Source organism: Zonotrichia leucophrys, chromosome 1 (genome assembly GCF_028769735.1).
Source record: "Zonotrichia leucophrys gambelii isolate GWCS_2022_RI chromosome 1, RI_Zleu_2.0, whole genome shotgun sequence".
In the NCBI taxonomy this organism is placed as follows: domain Eukaryota; kingdom Metazoa; phylum Chordata; class Aves; order Passeriformes; family Passerellidae; genus Zonotrichia; species Zonotrichia leucophrys.
Window position 1 is genome coordinate 86,640,993 of NC_088169.1, and position 20,571 is coordinate 86,661,563.

The window sequence follows — 20,571 nt, forward strand, 5'->3', positions numbered from 1 at the left end:
TTAGTGTAAGCCCAAATTCCTTCAGAGCCACTGGCACAGAGGATGGTGGTACCCAATAAAGAAAGAGGTGTTGGTGCATAGGTGCTCATTACTCAGAAGAACTGTTTTAGTCCCTGAGGAGAAGGACTCCTGGGGCTCTTGGGCAATGTGTCAACAGATTCGGGAGAAGACCATGGATAATGAGTTAGCAAGTTTCTGAGGTGCAATATCCATGCTCTCAGGGTCTGTAGGATTATCTAGGTCACACACAGAAGGTCACTACCAACCATCTGAATGAACCAGGGAAGTATTCAAAGTAAGGAGATGCAACATAGTTGAAAGAGAGGTAGCCACTCTCTTCATCGGGAATGAAACTTGAAAATGGTGCTTGTTCTCATCTGAGTAAGAAAAAATTAGCATCCTTCTGCTGAGGATTGTTTTTCTACATATGGAGGAGATTTTGTTGCATCATGTTTAAAGAAAAAAAGAAATAAAGCCATATCTTGCTGTCAGGCATAGTGAGATGTAATTAAAGCTTAAAACCTGCAGTCCTGACTTAGACAGTGTGCGTCCTTGCTTTGACCAATTTTTTTTTTCCTGGGTTGCATTGTTTGGAGAGAAAGTGAAAATTAGGGGAAGGAAAGGAAAAAAGGGATGGGACAAAACCCAAAGCTACTTAGATGAAGGATTGGATTAAAACTTAAGTGGCAAGGCAGACTCATATGTTACGATGTGGATTAACTCTAGCCTTCCTCCTTCAAATTCTTCCAGTTACTCAGATGATAATTGTTGGTCCATACCTGGCTATCCTTCTCTTTCTTTTCTTGATACCTCTGGGGATGTACTCTCCCTGCATCAGAGAGATGGGAACACTTGGACCAAAGCCAGCCCTCATTGGACACCGTGGAGCACCAATGGTAAGTCTAAAGAAGTTATGTTGTTTCTTCATCCTGTGTCTTGCTACTTTCTTCATCATCTTTTTGTTGTTTGTTTTTTTTTTTTTTCCCCATGAAATCTGTGGAAGGTTGGAAACATTTCTGGTCATTGGGACTGCATGCCAAAGGCATCACTGCATGGGCTGGCTTACAAGCAAAACAATGCTTCTGAGGGACAAGACCATTTTGGAGGGGGCCCTGAGAAACCTGGACTAGTGGAAGGTGTCTCTGTCCTGACAGGGGAATTGGAATAAGGTGATCTTCAAGGCCCCTTCCAACCCAAACCATTCGATGATTCTGTTATTCTTCTACACAATGGGTTTGGCTAAATTGAAAGAAAACAAAGAGTAGACTTTAGCAACATAATGATGCTCCCTTAATAAAAAGCAGAGATGTTAAAAAGAGGCAGAAAGTATTTGCAGAGTCCTCCAGAGTGTGCTTGAAAATTATATGCTCATGTGCCTTTTTTTTCAGCTGGCACCAGAAAACACTGAGATGTCATTTCTGAAGACGATTGAGCATGGTGGGGATGGGCTTGAGACAGATGTTGCCATAAGGTGAGGGCAAAACGTCACATCCCACAGAATATATGGTGGTTCTTCAAAGAGCTGGAGACATGCAGCTCCAGGCAGTTGGGCTTTACTGATGGCTGGGACAGGGTCCCTCAGCTGTCATGCGATGACAGGGGCTGTAGGGCATGGTTGTTCTCAAGAAGTCAATAAGCTGCAGCTTATTGATTTAACAATTGTTATTTCTACAGTGTGTTTTAAATGCTTGGCAGAGTATAAAAACAAGCCCCTAATCTAGCCTGACTTCCAGGTCACAAGTGAGGGTTATATCAGGTCTACAAACCAACAGATCTTTAATTGCCTTTGGTGAACCCGTCACCATGAAATGCTAACATTCTGTGCAGAATGAGCTGTTCACAGGCACTGAATGAGAAAAACACTAACATTTGGACATTCTACTGAACTAGACCTTTCTATAAAAGAAAATTTTGTGTTTCCATCACTATCCATTCAGAATTCAGTCCTCTGAAAACCAGAGAAACACTTTGATGTCAGCAAAAAGAGATTTCAACCTTAAGTTAAAAACCATTTTTGAGGGAGTCAGCAGGCAAAAAGGTCACCCCCTTCACATTGCCCCTAGGTAAACTGAGACACAGACAAGCATGACTTCTGTGAGGCCTCCTAGAAGCATTTAAGCTGGAAATAACCTGGTGTTGTGAGCCTCAGCATTCCTCCATATGGCACATTCTGCAAAGATCTGCTGTTCTCTGCTACATCACAGTGGCCCACACTGCTTGTACTGTGGCATTCACAGTGGCCCACCTGTTCTTCTGACCTGAGTCTGCTCATGCTGTGAATGAACCTGCTCCCCAGATGACCTGAACTCTTGCTCTCTGGCAGCTATGATGGGGTTCCTTTCCTCATGCATGATGACACCTTGAAAAGGACTACTAACGTCGCAGAGGTCTACCCTAATGACACTGGTAAAGCTGCTTCGTTCTTCTCCTGGGATGCCCTGCAGAAACTGAACGCTGGAATGTGGTTCCTTAAGGTAGGAATCATAAAGGGCTAGAAGCATTCAAGGTCAATTGGATTGGACTCGAGGCAACTTGAATCAGTTGGACACATCCCTGTTTATTCCAGGGGGCTTGGACTAGATGAGCTTTAAGGGTGTCTTCCAATGCAAACTTTTCTATGATTTCATGACTATCGCCAACTGGATGTAAAAGAGACACCAGCTGTCTATTATTTAACAGCATCAGTGTTAGAAGAGGAACTGCTAGTTGAGTTAAAACTCAAATAAGTCAGTGTAAATCTGTCAATTTGGGTCTCTTTGCTTTGTCCATTTTGCCTTCAGGCTAAGGAGACCTGTAACAATTGGCTGGTGGGTGTTCTTGTGTCACCTTATCAAGGCACTAGCAGAGCTCATGGGCTGGGGGAAGAAGGAAAGAGCTACTTGTACAATGTGCTGTTTATAATATTCAGAGCTAACAAGGTGGGACAGAGAAGCACAGCAGAGCTAGCTTTGAACTATGCAATTTAGGTCCCAAAAGCTATATCCTCACTAAGGGAAGCTAAGCCTGGGTTAGCTTCCCCCACTTTTTATGTAGAAGAAATAAGCATAATAAAATATCCCCACCTGTTGAGGACTCACATAAAACTTTTTCCCTCCTAGAGATACAGCTGACTCCCAGAGCAAACTACCTGATTGATTTCCTTTTTTTTTTTTTTATATCTGTTTATTTCTAGAACAAACCATTTGTAGGGATGGGCTCCCTGTCAAAGGCAGATCAAAAGCAGGCAAAGAATCAGTCCATTTACACGCTAAGTAGTTTTTTGCGCCTCGCAGACAGTCACAATAAACTTGTGATATTTGATCTCTACCGCCCTCCAGAGAAACATCCTTACAGGAACTTGTGGCTCCGCAAAGTCCTGGACGTCATCCTCAAAGAGGCGAAGATTAAACGCCATCTGGTAGGGTGGCCTCACTCCATATCCCTTTTTCTTGCTCTCCTCATTGGGACTTTGGGGCATACTCTGCATGATTTCACCTGCATAAAATTGGCCTGTTGCATTTCGCTTGATTTAAAAGCCATCATTTGGATGTATTATATTCCTAATATTAGCTCCTCAGAAGGTTCACAGCATTGTAATCCTTTAGCAGCACAGGAAGAAAGCTGATGCCTTTGCCCCTAAACAGCACCCCTTCATAAATAATTGTCAGTCTATTCCCTGCTACCCATGCTTGTTTTATATATTGCATTAAAAATTCTGGCTTAAATTAAAATAAATTGCGAGTCTTTATTGCCTTCCTCCCCCTGGCAGTGGATGAATGCTAAAGTCATGGGAATCAGGTTATGTACCCATTGATGTCTGGGGAGTTATGCTGATCTGTATCTGCTGAAAATCTTTTCTTCCATGCTGGAAGAATGGTAGAACAGAATATTTTCAGTTGCCTTTTCCATAAACCAAAGCTGTATTTTCATTCATTTTCAACACTGCATCTTTTGTTTGGCTGTGTGAAACGTGCTCACTGATTTCCAGTGGATAAGCAAGGAACAGTGGATACTTATTTCATGATAAAAGTGACTTGCAAGTTCTAACCCTACATCTGAATATTATTTGATCATTGGGAGAAACATTGGGAGAAAATTTGACAGGCTGGGTTAAGTCCCTCAAGATGTTATCTTTACTGGGCTTGTGTGAACAGCAGGGCATATGAGGGGCACAAATTCTTCTGCTGAGAATTCACTGGTTCCTCTTGCTGCCTGCAGGTCCTGTGGCTGCATAACAGCGTGAGGTCCTTTGTTCAATCTGTTGCTCCAGGGTTTCAGCACACGATGGGGAGAAAGGCACCAATAGAAGACCTATTAAAGCACAATATTGTCAAACTCAATCTGGTCTACACTGACATGTCCACTGAAGATATCCGGTAGGTTTCAGCCCCAAGTACAATCTTTGGGGTGCATCTGGACTATGTTTGCCTCACTCATGGGGCAATGTCTCCCTCCAGTGACCAGTTCCAGATACTATAATATTTTGGGAATAGGTCATTCAGGTCAAGTAGCCATCCCTGATGAACTTTAGGGGTGACAGGCTGCAGTTCACTCCTACTGTTGATTAAGAGGTGGCACATGTAATTAAATCCGGCTGTCCTCAATTCCATACCGACCAGGATCTGAGGATCTTCTGCCAAGAACAACACAACTGTATCCCAATTTCTTGTCTTTTTATTTGTGCCATCTCCAGTCTCACCAACACTGAATCAAGGAGAATGGACAATTATTTAACCTCCCATGGCTCTTCCACATACACCAGTGGGAGGGTATAATGCTATGGTGAGAGACTGTCACCCTCTGGTAGCTGGTGTTTTGGAGACATCATTTCTTGTCTGTTACTATCAGTACTCTGTTGCATGTGACACACTGAAAATGCCATTTCTATGATTAAAGGCTCCACATTAATTGCAGGAGTTCTCAAAATGCTACTCTCACATGGCAAAATAACCCAACAAACCACCAACAAAACCCCAGCTTTATCTGTCCAGCTCTCCTTTTGTAAATATGATTTTTTGCCCTTTCCAATGCACAAAACCATTGAAGTCTAGTTGAAATGAAAAAGAAATTAAAAACTTTAGTCCTTTGGGCAAGAGTAATGTTTTCTCAATTATAATTGTCACAAGATGTAAAATCATAGAATCCCAGAACAGTTTGGATTGTAAGGGACCAGCTAGTTACTGGTCATCAGCTTTCACCACTAGCTAGTTCCAACCTCCCTGCCATGGGCAGGAAAGCTCCCACTTGACCTGGTTTCTCAGAGCCCCATAGCCTGGCCTTGAAACCTCCAGAGATTGGGAATCCACAACCTCTCTGGGCAGTCTGTACCAGTGTCTCAACCACCCTCACAGTTAAGAATTTTTTCCTAACATCTGATCTAAACCTTCCTCCCTTCAATTTAAGGCCATGCCCCCTTGTCCTGTCACTCAGTGTCCTTCTAAAATGTCCCTCTCCAGCTCTTTTGTAAGCCATCTCAGTACTGGAAGGTGCTCTAAGGTCTCCTCAGAGCCTTCTTTCCTCCAGGCTGAAAGGCTATAAAAAATCATAAGCAGATTCATTTGGGTAAACCTTGGATAGCTCCTAGGTAGATTTATAAATGCTGATATTGATGATACATTATTTTACCTTTATACAAGGAAAGACTTGTATAATGAATGAACTTACTTCATATTAAGTTTCAATAGCTTATAATAACTTGAGAAATGATGTGTTGATGGAGCAATCATAACAAACTTGGGTGGCCAGCTTCGAAGATTAGCTCAGCTGCTCTAACCAACTCAGGTGCTCTAACCAACACCAACATTGTGGGTTCAATCCCTGCCTGAGCCATTAACTGAAGAGTTGGACTCTGTGGCCTTCTGTGTCCCTTCCAAGTCTGGCGATTCTGTGGTGGTTTGGAGCACACTGTGGGAAGATTATGGAATTACATTAATGGTTTAGATTTAAAAGATCTCTAAGACCATCAAGGCCAACTATTATCCCACCAGTAACCTATGTCCCCAAGTGCCACAACCACATGTTTTAAGTGCAGAGATGATGATTTCAGCACTTCCCTGGACAGCTGATTTCAAAGCTTGATAACCCTTGTCATGAAGAATTTTTTTTTCCTAATATCCAATCTACAACTTCCCTGGTGAAGTCTGGGTCCATTTCTTCTTGTTCTATTGCTTGAAGATCTTCCATGAAGAAAGAATGGTAGAACAGAATATTTTGGTTGCCTTTTGAAGGAAGAGACTGGCCCCCACCTAGCCACAGCCTCCTTTACAAAAGCATTGTTACATTGACTCATGTGCCAGAAGGATTAGAAAGGTTTTGACCTTTTGGGCATTTTATCTGAATTTGTTTCCAGCTGTTCAGCTATTCTGTATTGACCAATTGTTAATGATTAATTATTGGCTGGTTGGCTTTCCTTTATGTTCCTTATGTAGGTCCTAAAGTAAGCACTCCCTACAGAAGATTACAACCATTTCCCATGATCTTCCCGAATCTCCTTGAGTAAGCCTGAAGGAAGTGCTAATCTCCTTGCTCAATGAAGGTTGTTGCCTTTTGGTCTTTTAAAGGAAATATGCCGCGGCAAACATCACCACCAACTTCTATGTGGTCAACGAGCCATGGCTCTATTCCCTGGCATGGTGCTCTGGGGCACACTCTGTGACCACCAATGCCGTCCACTTGCTGAAGGATCTCAGCCAGCCACTCTTCCTCATGGTAAGGGGAAGTTTTCTCTGTCTAAGGGGTGGGAAATAGGGTTGGCATGTTCATGATTACCTTTGGAGACGATGGGCCAGTTCACACATGGATAAAGCATCCTTTAAGGGTCCTTTGCATAAGAAGGACCTGAGTTGAAACCTGGCTTACCTGGAACCTCAAAGCCACTGCAGGTATTACCACACCCTTCTCTTCTCCTGGCTCAGGATGAAGCACCCTACTTGTCTGGGTTATCACCTTAGGCCTTGAGATAAGGGGAAAAAAAGTCATATTGAGACTTGTGCAGGAAGAAAGGAAGGGCCTTTGGGGCGCAAGCTAATGCATGAGGATTTCCATTTCTGAGCTTTTGAAGCACCTTACTGATGCCAGAAGTTACTCTTTTTACAGAGCATCCCACTGCCCTTGTCAAACTTGGTCTTCTTCTGCAAGTCCAAGAGAAACAGCACAGAAATAAGCCTTCCTTCTGGGAGGAATTTTCACATAATTTCTCTATTTGTTGTTCTGCCTTGGGCAACCTGTAAGGCCAAGAAGCCTTTAAGTCTCTAAGGGCTTTAAATAGTCAGTTTCACAGTCTTGAATTAGATTTTACAATGCTCCCCTCCAGAGAAGTGCAGTGTTTCAGTCCGTTCTAAGTTTGGGTGGAGGTCCAGTGTAAGAATGAATCTTCAGATGCACTTAAAGAGGGAGCCACCCCAGGCTCTCTGTGGTGTTCAGTAAAGGGCAATTTTGCCAGAGAAAATGAGATGCCACCAGTTGATGTTATATTTGGGGTGAAGCTGAGAAGTGCAAGACCTGCCTTCCAACAAGAGGTCTCTGTGGCATTCACAAATCTTCTTGGCTACACAACAGACCTGCTTGTATGAAGGAGAATGATTTGGCACCAACATCCACTGCTGAGCGGCCACCAAGCACTTTAAACACCCAAGGGATGTTACAGCAGATGCAAACCAGGCAGCTGAACAGCCATATTCAATCAGGAAGAAAGAGCTTGAGTAATGTTTTTTGCACACCTCGTGGTCCTTAGTGGTGGACACAACCTCTGTTGTTTTCTTCCAGACTCCACAGCAGTACAGCATCATGTGGATCCTGACAGATACGATCTCTGCATTTCTCATCACACTCATCTTTTTCCTGCAGTGGTAACTACCAAGTTGTTAATGGCCTGTTAAAAGATCCTAACCTGATCTTTTGCTCCAGGTGGAGGGAAGGAGGAATGCTTTCAGGTGACCTGAAAGGTTAAAACTACACTTGAAAACACTTCCTTTCCTTTCCTTTCCTTTCCTTTCCTTTCCTTTCCTTTCCTTTCCTTTCCTTTCCTTTCCTTTCCTTTCCTTTCCTTTCCTTTCCTTTCCTTTCCTTTCCTTCCCTTTCCCTTTCCCTTTCCCTTTCCCTTTCCCTTTCCCTTTCCCTTTCCCTTTCCCTTTCCCTTTCCCTTTCCCTTTCCCTTTCCCTTTCCCTTTCCCTTTCCCTTTCCCTTTCCCTTTCCCTTCCCTATATGGAAAGGGAAGAAAGACCAAAAAGTCCCCCAAAACTTCTCTGTTTCTCCTGCTTGCTCTCATTTTCTCTTTCCATTTTGGCAACTTAGACAGTTTGCCCTCAGGATTCAGTGGAGAACTGGTAGATTTATAGTAGCAACATAAACCAATGATCAAAGCTGCTGGGCTGAGAAAGGAACTGATTTTTCTCATATTAGTATTTGACAGTGTTTCATTGGACTGATTTGTTGGGACAGCTCTCAATGTTAAAATTTGAGGCATCCCATGTCTTTCTGCACATGCCAGAGGCCACAGGAAATCCATCCTCCCACAGAAAAATGTCTGACTCTCTCACAGAAGCCACATTTTGTTTCCTTCCACTCTGTCAAAGATTATTGGGAAATCTGGAGCTCATGGAGTGGGCTTACCCCAGCTGGTCATGTTTGGTTGCTGGATGTTCTGCTCTGCCACAGTTGTATGAGGAATGTGCCTGTGCTCTCATCCCAGTGGTGCCCAAGGAAAGCAGGATGTGCTGGGCTCAGCTCTTCAGCCGGCTGGCTGCAGATGGGTGGGTGGGAGGATCAGAGCAGCCAGCCCAGGGGAGCTTTTTGCAGGGTGCTGGCAGTACAGTGATGCTGTTGGTGGCAACAAGCAGAAGTTTGGGAAGCCCCTGAACGAGCACTCTGGGCTGCTGTTAACTGTGACTTGCTGTGGCATAGGAAAAGGTTGGAGTGCTAGTATTGCTCTGAGATGGTGAAAAAATTAATTAATAGCAGTTTGGTAGTGATGAACTAGCAGCTGTATGGGCATTTTTTGCTGGGCATCCAGGTTTTTCCCAAGGCAAGGTGGTTCCTTCCTTTCCTTCCTCTCTTACCCTGCTCTGCTCTCCTCAGGTCTTGCTTTCCCTTTGTTTTCAAGGCTACAGGTTTCGGGGTGGTACACAATCACCCCTGTAAAGCATCACCACCACCATCAGACCTTCCCATGTCCAACTTCTCCAGGATCATGTTCATGTTTTGTGCATTCCCAGCCCTCCTGAGACCAAAGGGCCATTAGCAGGGATTCAGTGCTTTGTGTGGTCTTGTCAGGTTTACGAACACACCAAAATCACAGTTTTAAAATTTCTCTGTCTGCTTTAGAACCAGTGTTTGTAAACATTTTGGGGGTTTTGGAGCTCTTAAATCTTGCTTAGAAAACAGGGCTTAATCAGAAAGTTGCCTTCAAAATGCTGCTGTACACATGAAGTGTGGGTGCTTAGACACCAGTCATGCACTTGAGTCCTTTCTCAGTAAGAACCTGAGAAAATCCCAAAATACCTGCCCTCACAAAGTAGGAAAAAGCTGTCCAAGGCAGCAGGGGGCTGTGAGGAACACCACAGCAGGCAGTGGCCTGACCCAGGTGCTTTGCCCCATGCAGGTGGCGAGGGAAGAATTTCTCCTGCTGTCCTGCCGAGGACAGTAACTCGATGATAGAGAATGGCGGCTCCTACAACAAATTCAAGACAGGTAAGTGGGGCAAGGAGAGCAGCTGCATCCTGCTCAGGGCAGTCTCTGTGGGAGTACTGAGATCCTGATGGGTGGGTTGGTGGTGGGTGTCCATACTTTAAGTATGGAAGTGTCCATTCTTAAGTAAGGAAGGTTATGAGGAAGGACGCAGTCTGGGTTATCTCAGCCCCAGACCCCGTAGCAGCTCAATCCAATTGGCCCTGCTTCAAGCAGAGGCTGGAGCAGACACCTCCAGATGTCCCCTCCAATACTCATTACTTTGCAATGCTGTGAAAAGAGACTCTGGAGGCACTGAGAACTCTTGGTTCTGCCAGGCAGGGTGGGATTAGCTGAGGACCCTCCCACACACCACATTTCTGCACCCATGGAGCTATCAGCTAATATCCAGACAAAGTGACCCAGCCTGGGCTGCATGCATTTTCAAACAGGTTCTGTTTGCTCACCGTGGCTGTCAGAACAGATGCAGATGTTTAGTAGCTCACTGTGTGTCTCCTTTTCCAGAGCTCAGCAACATGCCTCCCATCCTGGCCTGACGTGGGCAGAGAGGGGACACGGACCTGCCATCTCCAGGAGGCTGGGGAGACCAGCTGGTGGGGGCTCAGATCTACCTGGTGAGGAGGAGCCATTTGCCTTCATGGCCCTGCTGGAGATGAGCACCAACCTTCCTCTCCTACAGCTTTTCTCACATTCCCATGCCTGTCAGGTATCCTTGGGGGCAGGAGAGCACAGATGGAGTTGCAGCCATGAAGAAACTGTGCGTTATGGTGAGATGCAGCAACCACAGGGGAGGCACCATTTACCCGAGACCACTGGCATCCCACAGGGCAATCATTCCTGCTGTGCGTAAGCCCTGTTTCCACACATGCTGCAAAGATCTGAGCATCCTCCAGACCTCCTCGTTCTCAGGTGCCCAGATTTTTCATATCAGACCAGCCTCTTCTCCACACACTACCTCCCATCCTCCCCCCTTGCAGGTGTCCTCCATCCCCAAGAGCACACTGTCCCCACCACGATGGTCAGGTGCTGCTGGCTGGCTCGTTACAATCGGCATCTTTCTGTAACAGAGGCAGGGGCAACTCTGGTTTTCCTTTTCCCACTCTTGCCCTGCCACAGAGCCTAACAGGACAATCTCCTCCCCTTGTCTATGGGCAAGGACATGTGGGGGCTGAAGGACTTTTCGGTGTCTTGGCCATGTAGCTACTGGGACTATGACTGTAAGAACCACTTTTCTTCAGAAGGATGGAGCTGTGTGTGAATTGGTTCCACCAAGTGTTTGCTTTTCCCTTGGGAAGGTCTGTACACCTGTACTACAGCCTGCAATTTATTCCAATTTTCATTTCTCCCAGTGGCTGCTGGCACACAGTGGCTGCTCTGTAAGGGAGATGTAAACATCTCTCAGGTTTAAGCCATATCTTTCTACTTGAAGAGAAAATAAGAATATGTTTTTTGTAAATTGCAAGTGATGTTTTAAATACATTTTATCTCTCCTATCCTGAATTGTTCTTATTTCAGCAAACTGGGAAGGGGAAAGAATACAGTATTTACCTAATGTAGACTACAGATATTTCTTATATGTGAGTCTTTTGTTAAATGAAGTGATCACAAATGAGAGGGCAGCATTAAGTTTCAGAGTTATCTGTGCTGAGAAGCACCCAAACATTTCCAAGTTGTAATTTTGGAGTATTTTGGAGGCTAGAAATGTGAAAAATTAAGATCCTCCGTTGGAAAAAGGCTAAAGGGCTGATGAATTGTTGTAGAGCAGCTCCAGATCTATGAAATATGGGGAGTGGATGGTGTTATAGCCCCCTCCCCGTGCCCTGCATACATAGGTGGTTCATAACGTTTTGTGGGTACCACTCACATAGGGAATGTGAGTGGCAAAAGTAGGAGGTGGGGAGTGTGTGTGGGTTAAGTGTGGTGTGCACCATGGGCTCCTCAGCCTGTGCCTGGTGTCCAAGTGAGGGACTTGGCTGTGGTTCCCCAACCACTGCCTGTAATGTACATTGGGAAAAGCCACCTCAATGCTCTTTGATTCATGTTATCTAGCTGCTGCTTGGCCAGTATGCACTGGTAACTCCCTGTACTCACCCTCCTCATCCTCAGAACCCTTGCCTAGGCAGAGCCTGGCCAGTTAGACCTGTGGTTTCCTTTAATGTTTTACACTCTGTCACATCTCAGCTACTATTTTTGTTGCTTCGCAGCTAGCAAGGTCTGGCACCTTGTTAAGCACATGACAGGTGGTCTGACTGCCACACACAGACTTTTCACCCAACACTTCCTACATGCATTGATTAGGCTCAGAACTTGACTGGAAGATTCAGCCCTTGTCAAAGAGGACAAGAAATGGACTTCAGTGGTTTTTTTTACCCCAAAAGAAAAGATTTCAATTAATTTCCAGTCTAGGTACACTGATGGTTTGTTCCCCCTTGATGGAACAATCAGGAATTGCTCTCATCAGGAATTGCACAGTGCAAGAAGTCTTGTCCACAAGAACAACTCGGGAGCCCTGATCCCACCCCTCCCCTGGAGATGTCACCATGACTGCACAGTGCAGAACAGCCTCCCACAAGCCACTTGATGCTTTTTAATTGGAGTATTTCACTTGGACACATGTTTTTTCATGTTACATCGCTTGGTGTGAATACAAAGAGGCCAGCAGATGCTAATACATAAGACACACAGGTACACACACAGAATCCCAGCCCTGCCCAAACTTATGGGGTGCATGGGATGCCAACAGAACTGTAAGTGGAGGAGGGTGGTGGCAGGGGAAAGATGACCCAGGACAGCTCTGGAAAACACTGCTGTGCTGCATCGTCTGCTGAGTGTGCAATGGGTGGCAGGGATGGCTGGAGACTCAGAAAAAGCAGTGATGATGTGGTGATGATAGGCATGTGTCTAAGGACAAGTGGGATCCCTGGGACAGCTGGATCATGGCAGTTGGGGAAGGGAGAGAAATGTCAGAGATGGATGGTGAGAAGGCAGCTGGGCTCCCAATGTAGCCTTGGTGTAACCGTGCTCCCATCACCAGAGTGCTTTGGGTAGGGGATAATGGAGGAAGGGGATCTCCTAGCAGCCCTGTCTGGCTGGTGGATGTCTCCATTCAGCCTCTCATTCTCTTTGTTGGAGCAACCAAAGTTGTAAGTCACTGCTGCATCCCACTTGAATGTCACAGTCCTCAAGGTCTGCTAGGCAGCACTACCAATTCTGCCTGGCACACCATGGTGCTGCAGACCTGAGCTCAGCTGAGCTTAACAGAGTAGCACGTGACGCCCCACAATATGGACTTGTACAAAGCAGTCAAACCCAGCCCAATGCACAGGAACAAGAGAGGCCTCAACATCTACTGAGATCCACTCAGTGTGGGTTACAACACCACCAGATCTTGGTGGACAATTGTCCCTTCTCTTGATACCCCACATCCAGCCATGTCTTTGAAGCCTGGATTTTGGAAAGGCACCCCCCAGGCTTCTCTCCTGCATCCTCCCAGACACAACGTGGTTTCAGCCTCCTCTCTGCCAGCAGGTCCTGTCTCTGCTCCAAAGTGGGCTGGTCCGCACTGTGTGGCATTGGGTGGCAGATGAGACAAACAGCCAGCAGATGAGTACAGCCAATCAAAGATGGAGAAAAGACCACCAAAATCAAGGGTCTGCCCTTCTGTGAGTGGTTCAGGTCCAGCTAGGACTCATGAAGAGCTGCTTTACACAGAAACACACACAAAAACCACAATAAAATCATCAGCTGGTACAAACCCGATGGCCAAGCTAATGTTTGAATTACAGCCCAACATAGGCTTGGCTTCAGTCTTCCAAGCATGGGGTGTTCAAAACCATATTGAGGTTTGCAGCAAAAGTCAAGGTTAATTTTTCTGGAAACAGGGAGCAAAAGGAGATAATTAATTTTCCAAGCTTCGCTTCCAGCTGAACCCTTAGGTTGAGAAAGATTTGTCTTACTCAGCCTCTGGCAGTCATGGCTTTTGGGGAGTCTCTGGGCAAGGGATTGTTCTGCAGGTCAGCATCCAGATACCGGCACAAAATACAGGATTTCTTTTTTTCCTTTTTAATATTTTAAAAAATAAATAGAAGAAGAAACAAACCTTCAAAATTTGTTCTTTAAATATTTCCAGCATTGCACGGATAGGACTTTAGTACACTAGCCTGTTCAATCAGTAGTTTGTTTATTCTGATTCCTAGTTAAAATGTGCTCCTCCCTCCCTGCTTTTTCTTTCTGTACATCTTAAGAACACAGTGTATTCTTTTGTAATGACTAAAAAACAAGCCCTGCGGTGTTCACTGGACATCTTTCTAGCATGGGTCAGGGCTCTCTTATTCCTCTTCAAACCTGAAATTCCCAGAACTTCACCAAAAACATGTTAGCATCCTAACAGCTCTCATATTTAAGAAAAAAACAACAAATGAAAACAAAGCAAGCCACACACACACAGACACACACACACACACAAATCCTCATCCAAGAGCCTTTGTGACCTCCTGCTGGAGTGTCTTTGCCTTGGTCACTCTCCGAGAGCAGTGGTGTCCCCTGGAAATCTTTGAGGTGTAGGATTGAGTTGGGATGCAGGGTGAGGAATGTGAGTAGGAGGTCAGAGATAGTCATCTTCGCTGGAAGGGGAGGTGGGATTGGAGCCCTCAAGGTCAGAGTCCAATGAACTCCCTGATGGTGTTCGGCTCATCTTCCACATCTGGGAGGCAAAGTTTCTTGCCCAGCTGCACGGGTATCCCACAGCCCTCAGCTGGTGAATTAGCCCCATGACCATGTGCCAGTGGCTTCTTGCAGTTCACTTGCTACCCTTTGCACTCCTCTGTTTGCTCATGGCTGTTAGCATCTGGCTGATGTACGAGGTCAAAAGATCATCCATCTTGTACCCCTGAGGAGGAGAGGGAAGATGTTACCAGCCTCCAGAGCACAGCTTACAGTGTCTGGCTTGAGCCTCCTGAACACACTGGCTACCAGTTCTTGCTTTGCAAATTTTCAGGTACATTTTGACCTATTCCACCATTTTCCTTGGGTGAAATGTCACCACCACAAAGAACACTGTCCAAACATAATTTGCAACTTTGAGATGAAGGAGTTCCCTGTCCCAGGATGCTGCTGAGGCTGAGGACAAGGGGAGCTTTGGACAGGACATAAATTTTCAAATGGCCAACAAAATACTGAATGCCTCAGATTAGTAACACTCCAAAAGGAATTTTTATCCTTTGTGCTTTGGGTTTAAGTTAGTCTAGGAGAAAGTTTATTGCTGTGATTGTTACTAGGGACAAGCTGGGTAAATGGTATTGGTTAAAGGGCTCAGGAGTACCCCTTGAGCCCATATCAGCTTTAGTGTGTTTTTCAGTCCAGTTATAGGGAGCAGTCACTCATGCTCTTGACACAGCAACATCCCAAGCACCTTAGGCTTGCTTGTTAGTTGGATGGTGGACCAAGTGAGAGCCCTGATTCATTGAGCAGAGCCATGGGAAATTTAGAAGAAAAAAATTGTATCAGTGGCTCTTCTGAGAGACCACTTTCAGCCCAGAGAATTCCTGAGACACAATTTGCTGCCAAATACAAAGTCATGATTCGGTCCAATCTTAAATGCTTCTTACCAGGGAGGTTTCACAGAGCAGCTTGCTTCCTCTCACCAAGTTGCCAATGGTTATGTGGAAATACGTGTTGCCACTGCTCCAGTTGGAGATCTTGGTGAAGGGGTGAGTGATGAGAATATCCTGGTGGGAACACAAAACTGACACTCAACATGCAAGAGAGCCTCAACTTCCATGAGGGGCTGTGGACACTTCTCATTGTCCCTGTTCACTTTCCATCACAGCAGGCCAAGGATGTCTACTGTGATGAGACTTGTGGGAATGGCAGTGAGATCAAGACCAGATCCTCCAGAGCTTGTGGAGGACTGCTACACTATAGAATGGTAATGCAGGTGGTGGAAGTAACTAGTAGGATCTCATTTACTCCAACTCCTCTCCTATTGCCTGTGAAAGGATTAAGGAAGGAGTGTGTGCATCCTCCAGGTACAGGGCCCTAATAGTTGATGCTCTCAATCTGTATTTTGTTGAAAAAGTCTGGGCTGCCTCAGTGCAACAGTGAATTTCTGTCTCCAGAAAATTTTCTGTCTATCCAGCCTTTCTAACCTGGCTTAAAGAGAACTCTCTAAGTACTGAACAACATGCTCCTTGGGATGTCTTCCATAAGGCCTGGGGACTGGGCTCAGGAGCATCTGGTGAATACCCAAGTTTTGCTTACCTTGGTTTTCGGATCAATGAGGCTGACTCCATGCTTATTGATGGCAATTAGGAGGATTTCTGGATAATTTGGCTCTGTAGTTTGCTGTTGGAAAAGTGATGATCTGGTTAGGGGACATGTCAAGCAAAATCAGACCCCTTCCTATTTCCTCTCTCCCTGTCTTCTTCTGACAGCACTGGCTTCTACTGTCCTTGATGGAACTGTAGTGCCATGGTGGATGGTCTGGATTTGGTTTGTGGTGGGTACAGACACATCCCTTGGAAAAAAAAACAGGTTCCCCTTTGCCTTGGCAAAACAGAGAAGAGCTCTTGTGTGTTCAGCAGCACAGCCGTAAGAACAGCCCCAATGACTAAGATATGCTGAAGCTCTACAATACTTCTGTCTGGGTTAAGAGGCAGAGCAGCAATGACCAAATGTGTTTGCAGGTCTCCAATTAAGCGTATTACATTTTCCCCTGTTTCATCAGGATTGTCCCAGTCTAGTTCAGATCTGAAACCCCTCTGTGGTACAGGGCTCCTGATCGTGGATAAAAGCTGCCAGAGAACCCCAGGGCAGGTACCTTCACTTCAAAGAATGCTGATCCAAATGTAGGCCACTTGAAGATAATCTTTAGAAAGGCAAGCTTGGCTTCTTCTCTTGTTTTGCCTGCATGTTTGTTGTAGTATGCCACAACGGACTGCAACAGAGAACACAACAGAGATGGAGGGTTTGCAGAACCTGGCACCAGGGATGTTTGCAGGAAAGGAGCATCAGTTCCACAATGACAGACTCATAGAGGAGTTTGGGTTGCAAGGGACCTTGAAAGGTCATCTAGCCCAGCTCTCCTGCAGTGGATGGGGCTGCCTTCCACTAGAGCAGCTTGCTCTGGGTTCTGCCCAACCCGACCTTGACGTTTGGTTCTAGCCTCTGTTCCAATAACACTTCAAAAATGTGCTGGCTGGTCACCGGAGCAGGGCCTGGAACCAAGGCGGGTCCTTTTTAAATAAGCTGAGCTGGTGATTCCATTAAAGAGATTATAAATTGTGATTATCCAATTTATGCAGCAGAGGAGGCTGAGAGACCTTCAGCCCAGAGATCCTGATATCAGACAGGAAACAGAAAGCACTTATTGGACTATTTCTTGGCAGTGAGATACCTCTAATATTTTAAGGCTAGACCTGTTTGCGCCTGTGCCACAGCTCTCCCTGTGTAAAGCAGTAGTCTGCATTAAATGAAAGACCACCTCTTCATAAGAACATCTCTTAGCATGTTTCCATCTGGCTTTGCATCCACCAGTACAGCCGCAGTCTCAGGCCAAGAAAATCTGGGGCAAGGCATGTGTATGTGAACATGCAAGTACAATCTCTCCTCTTAGTGGTGCCAGGGAAGCTGAAGCTCTGGTAAGGCTCCAGAAGGACCAGGTGTCACTGATTTTGGCAGTCCAACTTCAACACTGAATGTCAGACAAGTCACCTGAGAGACTGGGCATCTCCCAGCCAGGCCTGGTCTAGGAATCAAGCTGCTGTTTTACCCTTTTCCAGTCATCCGGAGAGAGCTGGCGGATGAGGTCCTGAGGCACCAACTCCTTCAGGAGTTTGGGGATGCTGGGGAAATAGGACTTGTCATCCTCAAACTTGACCCGGTAGATGAGAGCTGCCAGCTGCAGGACCTCTTCCCGTGAGCACTTGTGGTAGCCACGCAGGTACTTTGGTAACTCCTGCACGGAGGAAAGAGCAGCAGAAAGATAGAGACCATGTCTGTGCACCTTCGCTCTTACATGCTAAATGGAGTTTGTGGAGGTATCCAGCCCCTGGTTAAGAGGCTGTTCCCTGGGAACATCTGCAGGTGGACAAGCCTTTGCAACCCACTCCTGATCCCTCCCAAGTCTCCACTGCTACTGCAGAGTCCCGGCACACCTGGTAATAGTGGAAGATTGAGTCCGCCATTGAGTCCTTTCCAGGCGTTGTGTTGGTCCACAGTTTTTTCATGAAGAACACTTGGTAGGTGAGGGAAGGCACTATACCTGTGCAAGTGAAGCAAACATAACAGCTGGTGTGCGTATCAGCTGGCAATCAGTGTCTGCATCCAGCAGTGCCCGTGTGCCACCACAGCCTGCAGGGACAGGGGCATTCACAAGGCCAACTGGGCTCTGACTTTGCACAACAAACCACGTCACTGCCATGCAAGGCTTTAATAAGGTAGGAAAAGTGTCTGGGTTCACTTGCACAACTGTACTTCATTGACAGTCCCCACGGCTAACACAGGACAGAGGAGTTGTACCCTGGAGGCACCTGTGTCTTACAGCCACCGGTAAATTCAGCAGAGCTGCAGCCAGTTCCACTTTGGATGTGGTCAGTGAGGTGAGATGGACCCCACCTCTGAAACCTTCCTGCAGGCACTTCCAGGAGAGATGGCCTCCAGCAGGTGCTTCTCACAGGGGCCAGGAAGAGCCTTGGAGCAGAGGTTTTGCTGCTCCTGGATGGATCACCTCCCAGGTGATGTCCCCAGGGATGGTGCAGAGAGCACCACTCCCATCAGTGTGGCCCAACAGATCACAGGATCACAGAATCACTGAGGTTGGAAAAGACCTATAAGATTAAGCCCAACCATTAACCTAAAACTGCCAGGAGCACCACAAAGCCATATCCCTAAGCACCACACCTACATTTTTTTGAATACTAGAGGACAGTGATTCCACCATTTCCGTGAACAGCCTGTTCCAATGCTTGTGGCAGACTATGTGGTCAATCTTGTTTGAAAGGGATGGAGGGCAGTAGGAAGGCTGTTTGTGAACTCATACTGGAAAAAAAATAATCATTACCATCTTTTGCTGGTCTTGCTTTCTTTATCCAGTCTGTCAGGTGTCTCACAAAGTCAAAGAAGAAATCTCCCTCCGGCACACTGATGACCTGAGAGGGACACAGCACAGAGTCATGAAGGCTGAGCAAGTCATACAATAGGATCACAGAATATCCTGAGTTGGAAGAGACCCAGAAAGATCATCAAAGTCCATCTTCTGGCCCTGCACAGGATATCTTTAAGAATCACACCATGTGCCTGAGAGCATTGTACAAATACTCCTTGAACTCTGTCAGGCTTGCTGCCATGACCACCTCCGTGGGGAGCCTGCTCCAGTGCCAAACCACCCTTTGTGTGAAGAACTTTTTCCTAGTATCCAACCGAAATGTTCCCTGGCACAGCTTCATGCCATTCCTTTGAGTCCTATCACTGATCACCCCAGAGAAGAGATTAGTGTCTTCCCCTTCTCTTCCCCTCATGAGGAAGTTGCAGACTGCAATGAGGTCTCCTCTCAGTCTCCTCTTCTCCAGGCTGAACAAGGCAAGTGACCTCAGCTGCTCCTCACATGCCTTCCCCTCAAGGACCTGCACCACTGTAGTAGCCCTCTCTAACACCTTTATTTCCTGCTTAGATTGAGGTGCCCCAAACAGGTGGCAAGACTCCACAGGCAGGGTTGGCCATTGCCCAGCCCATCTCCTGTGGTTGTGCTCACTGCTTTGTACTTCTTACACTGATGTGTTATGAACTGCTGATGTGAGAAAGCCAATACCAGCACCTTGCTTCAGGCTCTGTCTCTAATTTCACGCATTACTCCTTATTGCAACTTGTTTCACCACAACCCTTCCTTTCCCTTCCTGATGACTATCTCCAGAGATTTCTCCCAGTTGCCAGAGGCAGCTCTAAGCTGCACATTTTTCTTACTTAGTCCTTTCTTATAAACCCAACTCAGCAACAGGCTAGGAGAGCTTTGCCTGTCTGTGCTTTAAGTGCTTAGGGGTGACTGCTGCAAGTCAGGGCTGTGGGACTGCAAACCTCACCTGCATCAGGTCAGATCTGACCTAGGAATGCCACACAGCTTGTAGAGAAATGCTTCTCACCACATGGCTCTGGCTCCACCAGTGTGTACCTACTGCCAAGTGGGTTATCCTGGGTACCTCAGGGCTACCTCAGCCCCTGGGTGGGTCACTCACCTTGTCGGAGATTTTGACAAAGAGGCTGAAGCCCTCAGAGGACTTCAGGAGCAGCCTGTTGGAGATGTTCTGGCAGAAGTCCTTGGCTTTCGTGCTGGATTCCACCTCAAATGCCTACAAAGAGAGGAAGATCACCATTGCCATCTAAGGGTTAATTTCCACTTTTGCTCTCTTTGAGGACCTCCAGGTGCACATGCACAAAGGGGTTTAAATGCCCAACACCAGTGAAATCAGTGACACTGTGGACTGGGGCTCTGGGCATTGAAGGGATGTCTGCAAAAGCTCTGTCATGCTACTGCTGTACCACTGTGCTTTGTGATGCTGTATCTATATTCTGTACTGGCTTATCCAGAGCTGTCCAGGCAATGCAAGAGATTTTTCTGATCCATCAGCAAAGTGTTAGAACTACTTGTTTGAGGAAAGAGGGGTGGGAAAGACAGAGTGAGAGATCTCCAGGCTGATTTGTCCTAACTGTCTGTCCAGTGATGGTGAGGAAGTCAGATGCCTGGCTTAGACTAGGTCTAAGCCAGATGCTTGGTTTCTAGATAGCTGAATAGAGGGAAAATGCTTCCTGTTTTATGGATATCTAAAGCATAGGATGTTTAAAGGTCTGTCCCATTCGTATGCCATCCCAATTCTGGTTTTGCCTTTTGAGCTGTGCTCAGCATTTACATTGCCTCA

At 46.2% G+C, this 20,571-nt stretch overlaps 2 protein-coding genes across 8 annotated transcripts in view; one reads left to right on the forward strand and one right to left on the reverse strand.

The window, feature by feature from the left end:
- The window catches only part of GDPD4 (glycerophosphodiester phosphodiesterase domain containing 4), a 38,928-nt gene extending 27,925 nt beyond the window's left edge, over positions 1-11,003 (forward strand). The window contains exons 8-16 of one of the 2 annotated variants that reach the window (XM_064702216.1): positions 751-896; positions 1,389-1,471; positions 2,324-2,474; positions 3,173-3,397; positions 4,198-4,355; positions 6,540-6,687; positions 7,744-7,826; positions 9,579-9,667; positions 10,169-11,003. In XM_064702216.1, the coding sequence (XP_064558286.1) occupies positions 751-896; positions 1,389-1,471; positions 2,324-2,474; positions 3,173-3,397; positions 4,198-4,355; positions 6,540-6,687; positions 7,744-7,826; positions 9,579-9,667; positions 10,169-10,200 (1,115 nt within the window). In that variant the 3' untranslated portion in view covers positions 10,201-11,003. Of the gene's footprint in view, positions 1-750; positions 897-1,388; positions 1,472-2,323; positions 2,475-3,172; positions 3,398-4,197; positions 4,356-6,407; positions 6,483-6,539; positions 6,688-7,743; positions 7,827-9,578; positions 9,668-10,168 lie in introns of those variants that run through there. The other variant, XM_064702223.1, reaches the window with a different exon arrangement.
- Positions 11,004-12,242: 1,239 nt separating this feature from the next.
- MYO7A (myosin VIIA) overlaps positions 12,243-20,571 on the reverse strand; it is a 99,012-nt gene continuing 90,683 nt past the window's right edge. For all 6 annotated transcript variants that reach the window (XM_064720496.1, XM_064720460.1, XM_064720486.1 and 3 more), the window contains 8 exons: positions 19,891-20,004; positions 18,723-18,810; positions 17,818-17,924; positions 17,433-17,618; positions 16,482-16,598; positions 15,923-16,006; positions 15,271-15,390; positions 12,243-14,552 (listed from right to left, as the gene is read on the reverse strand). In XM_064720496.1, coding sequence (XP_064576566.1) covers positions 14,463-14,552; positions 15,271-15,390; positions 15,923-16,006; positions 16,482-16,598; positions 17,433-17,618; positions 17,818-17,924; positions 18,723-18,810; positions 19,891-20,004 — 906 coding nt within the window. In that variant the 3' untranslated portion in view covers positions 12,243-14,462. The remainder of the gene's footprint in view (positions 14,553-15,270; positions 15,391-15,922; positions 16,007-16,481; positions 16,599-17,432; positions 17,619-17,817; positions 17,925-18,722; positions 18,811-19,890; positions 20,005-20,571) is intronic.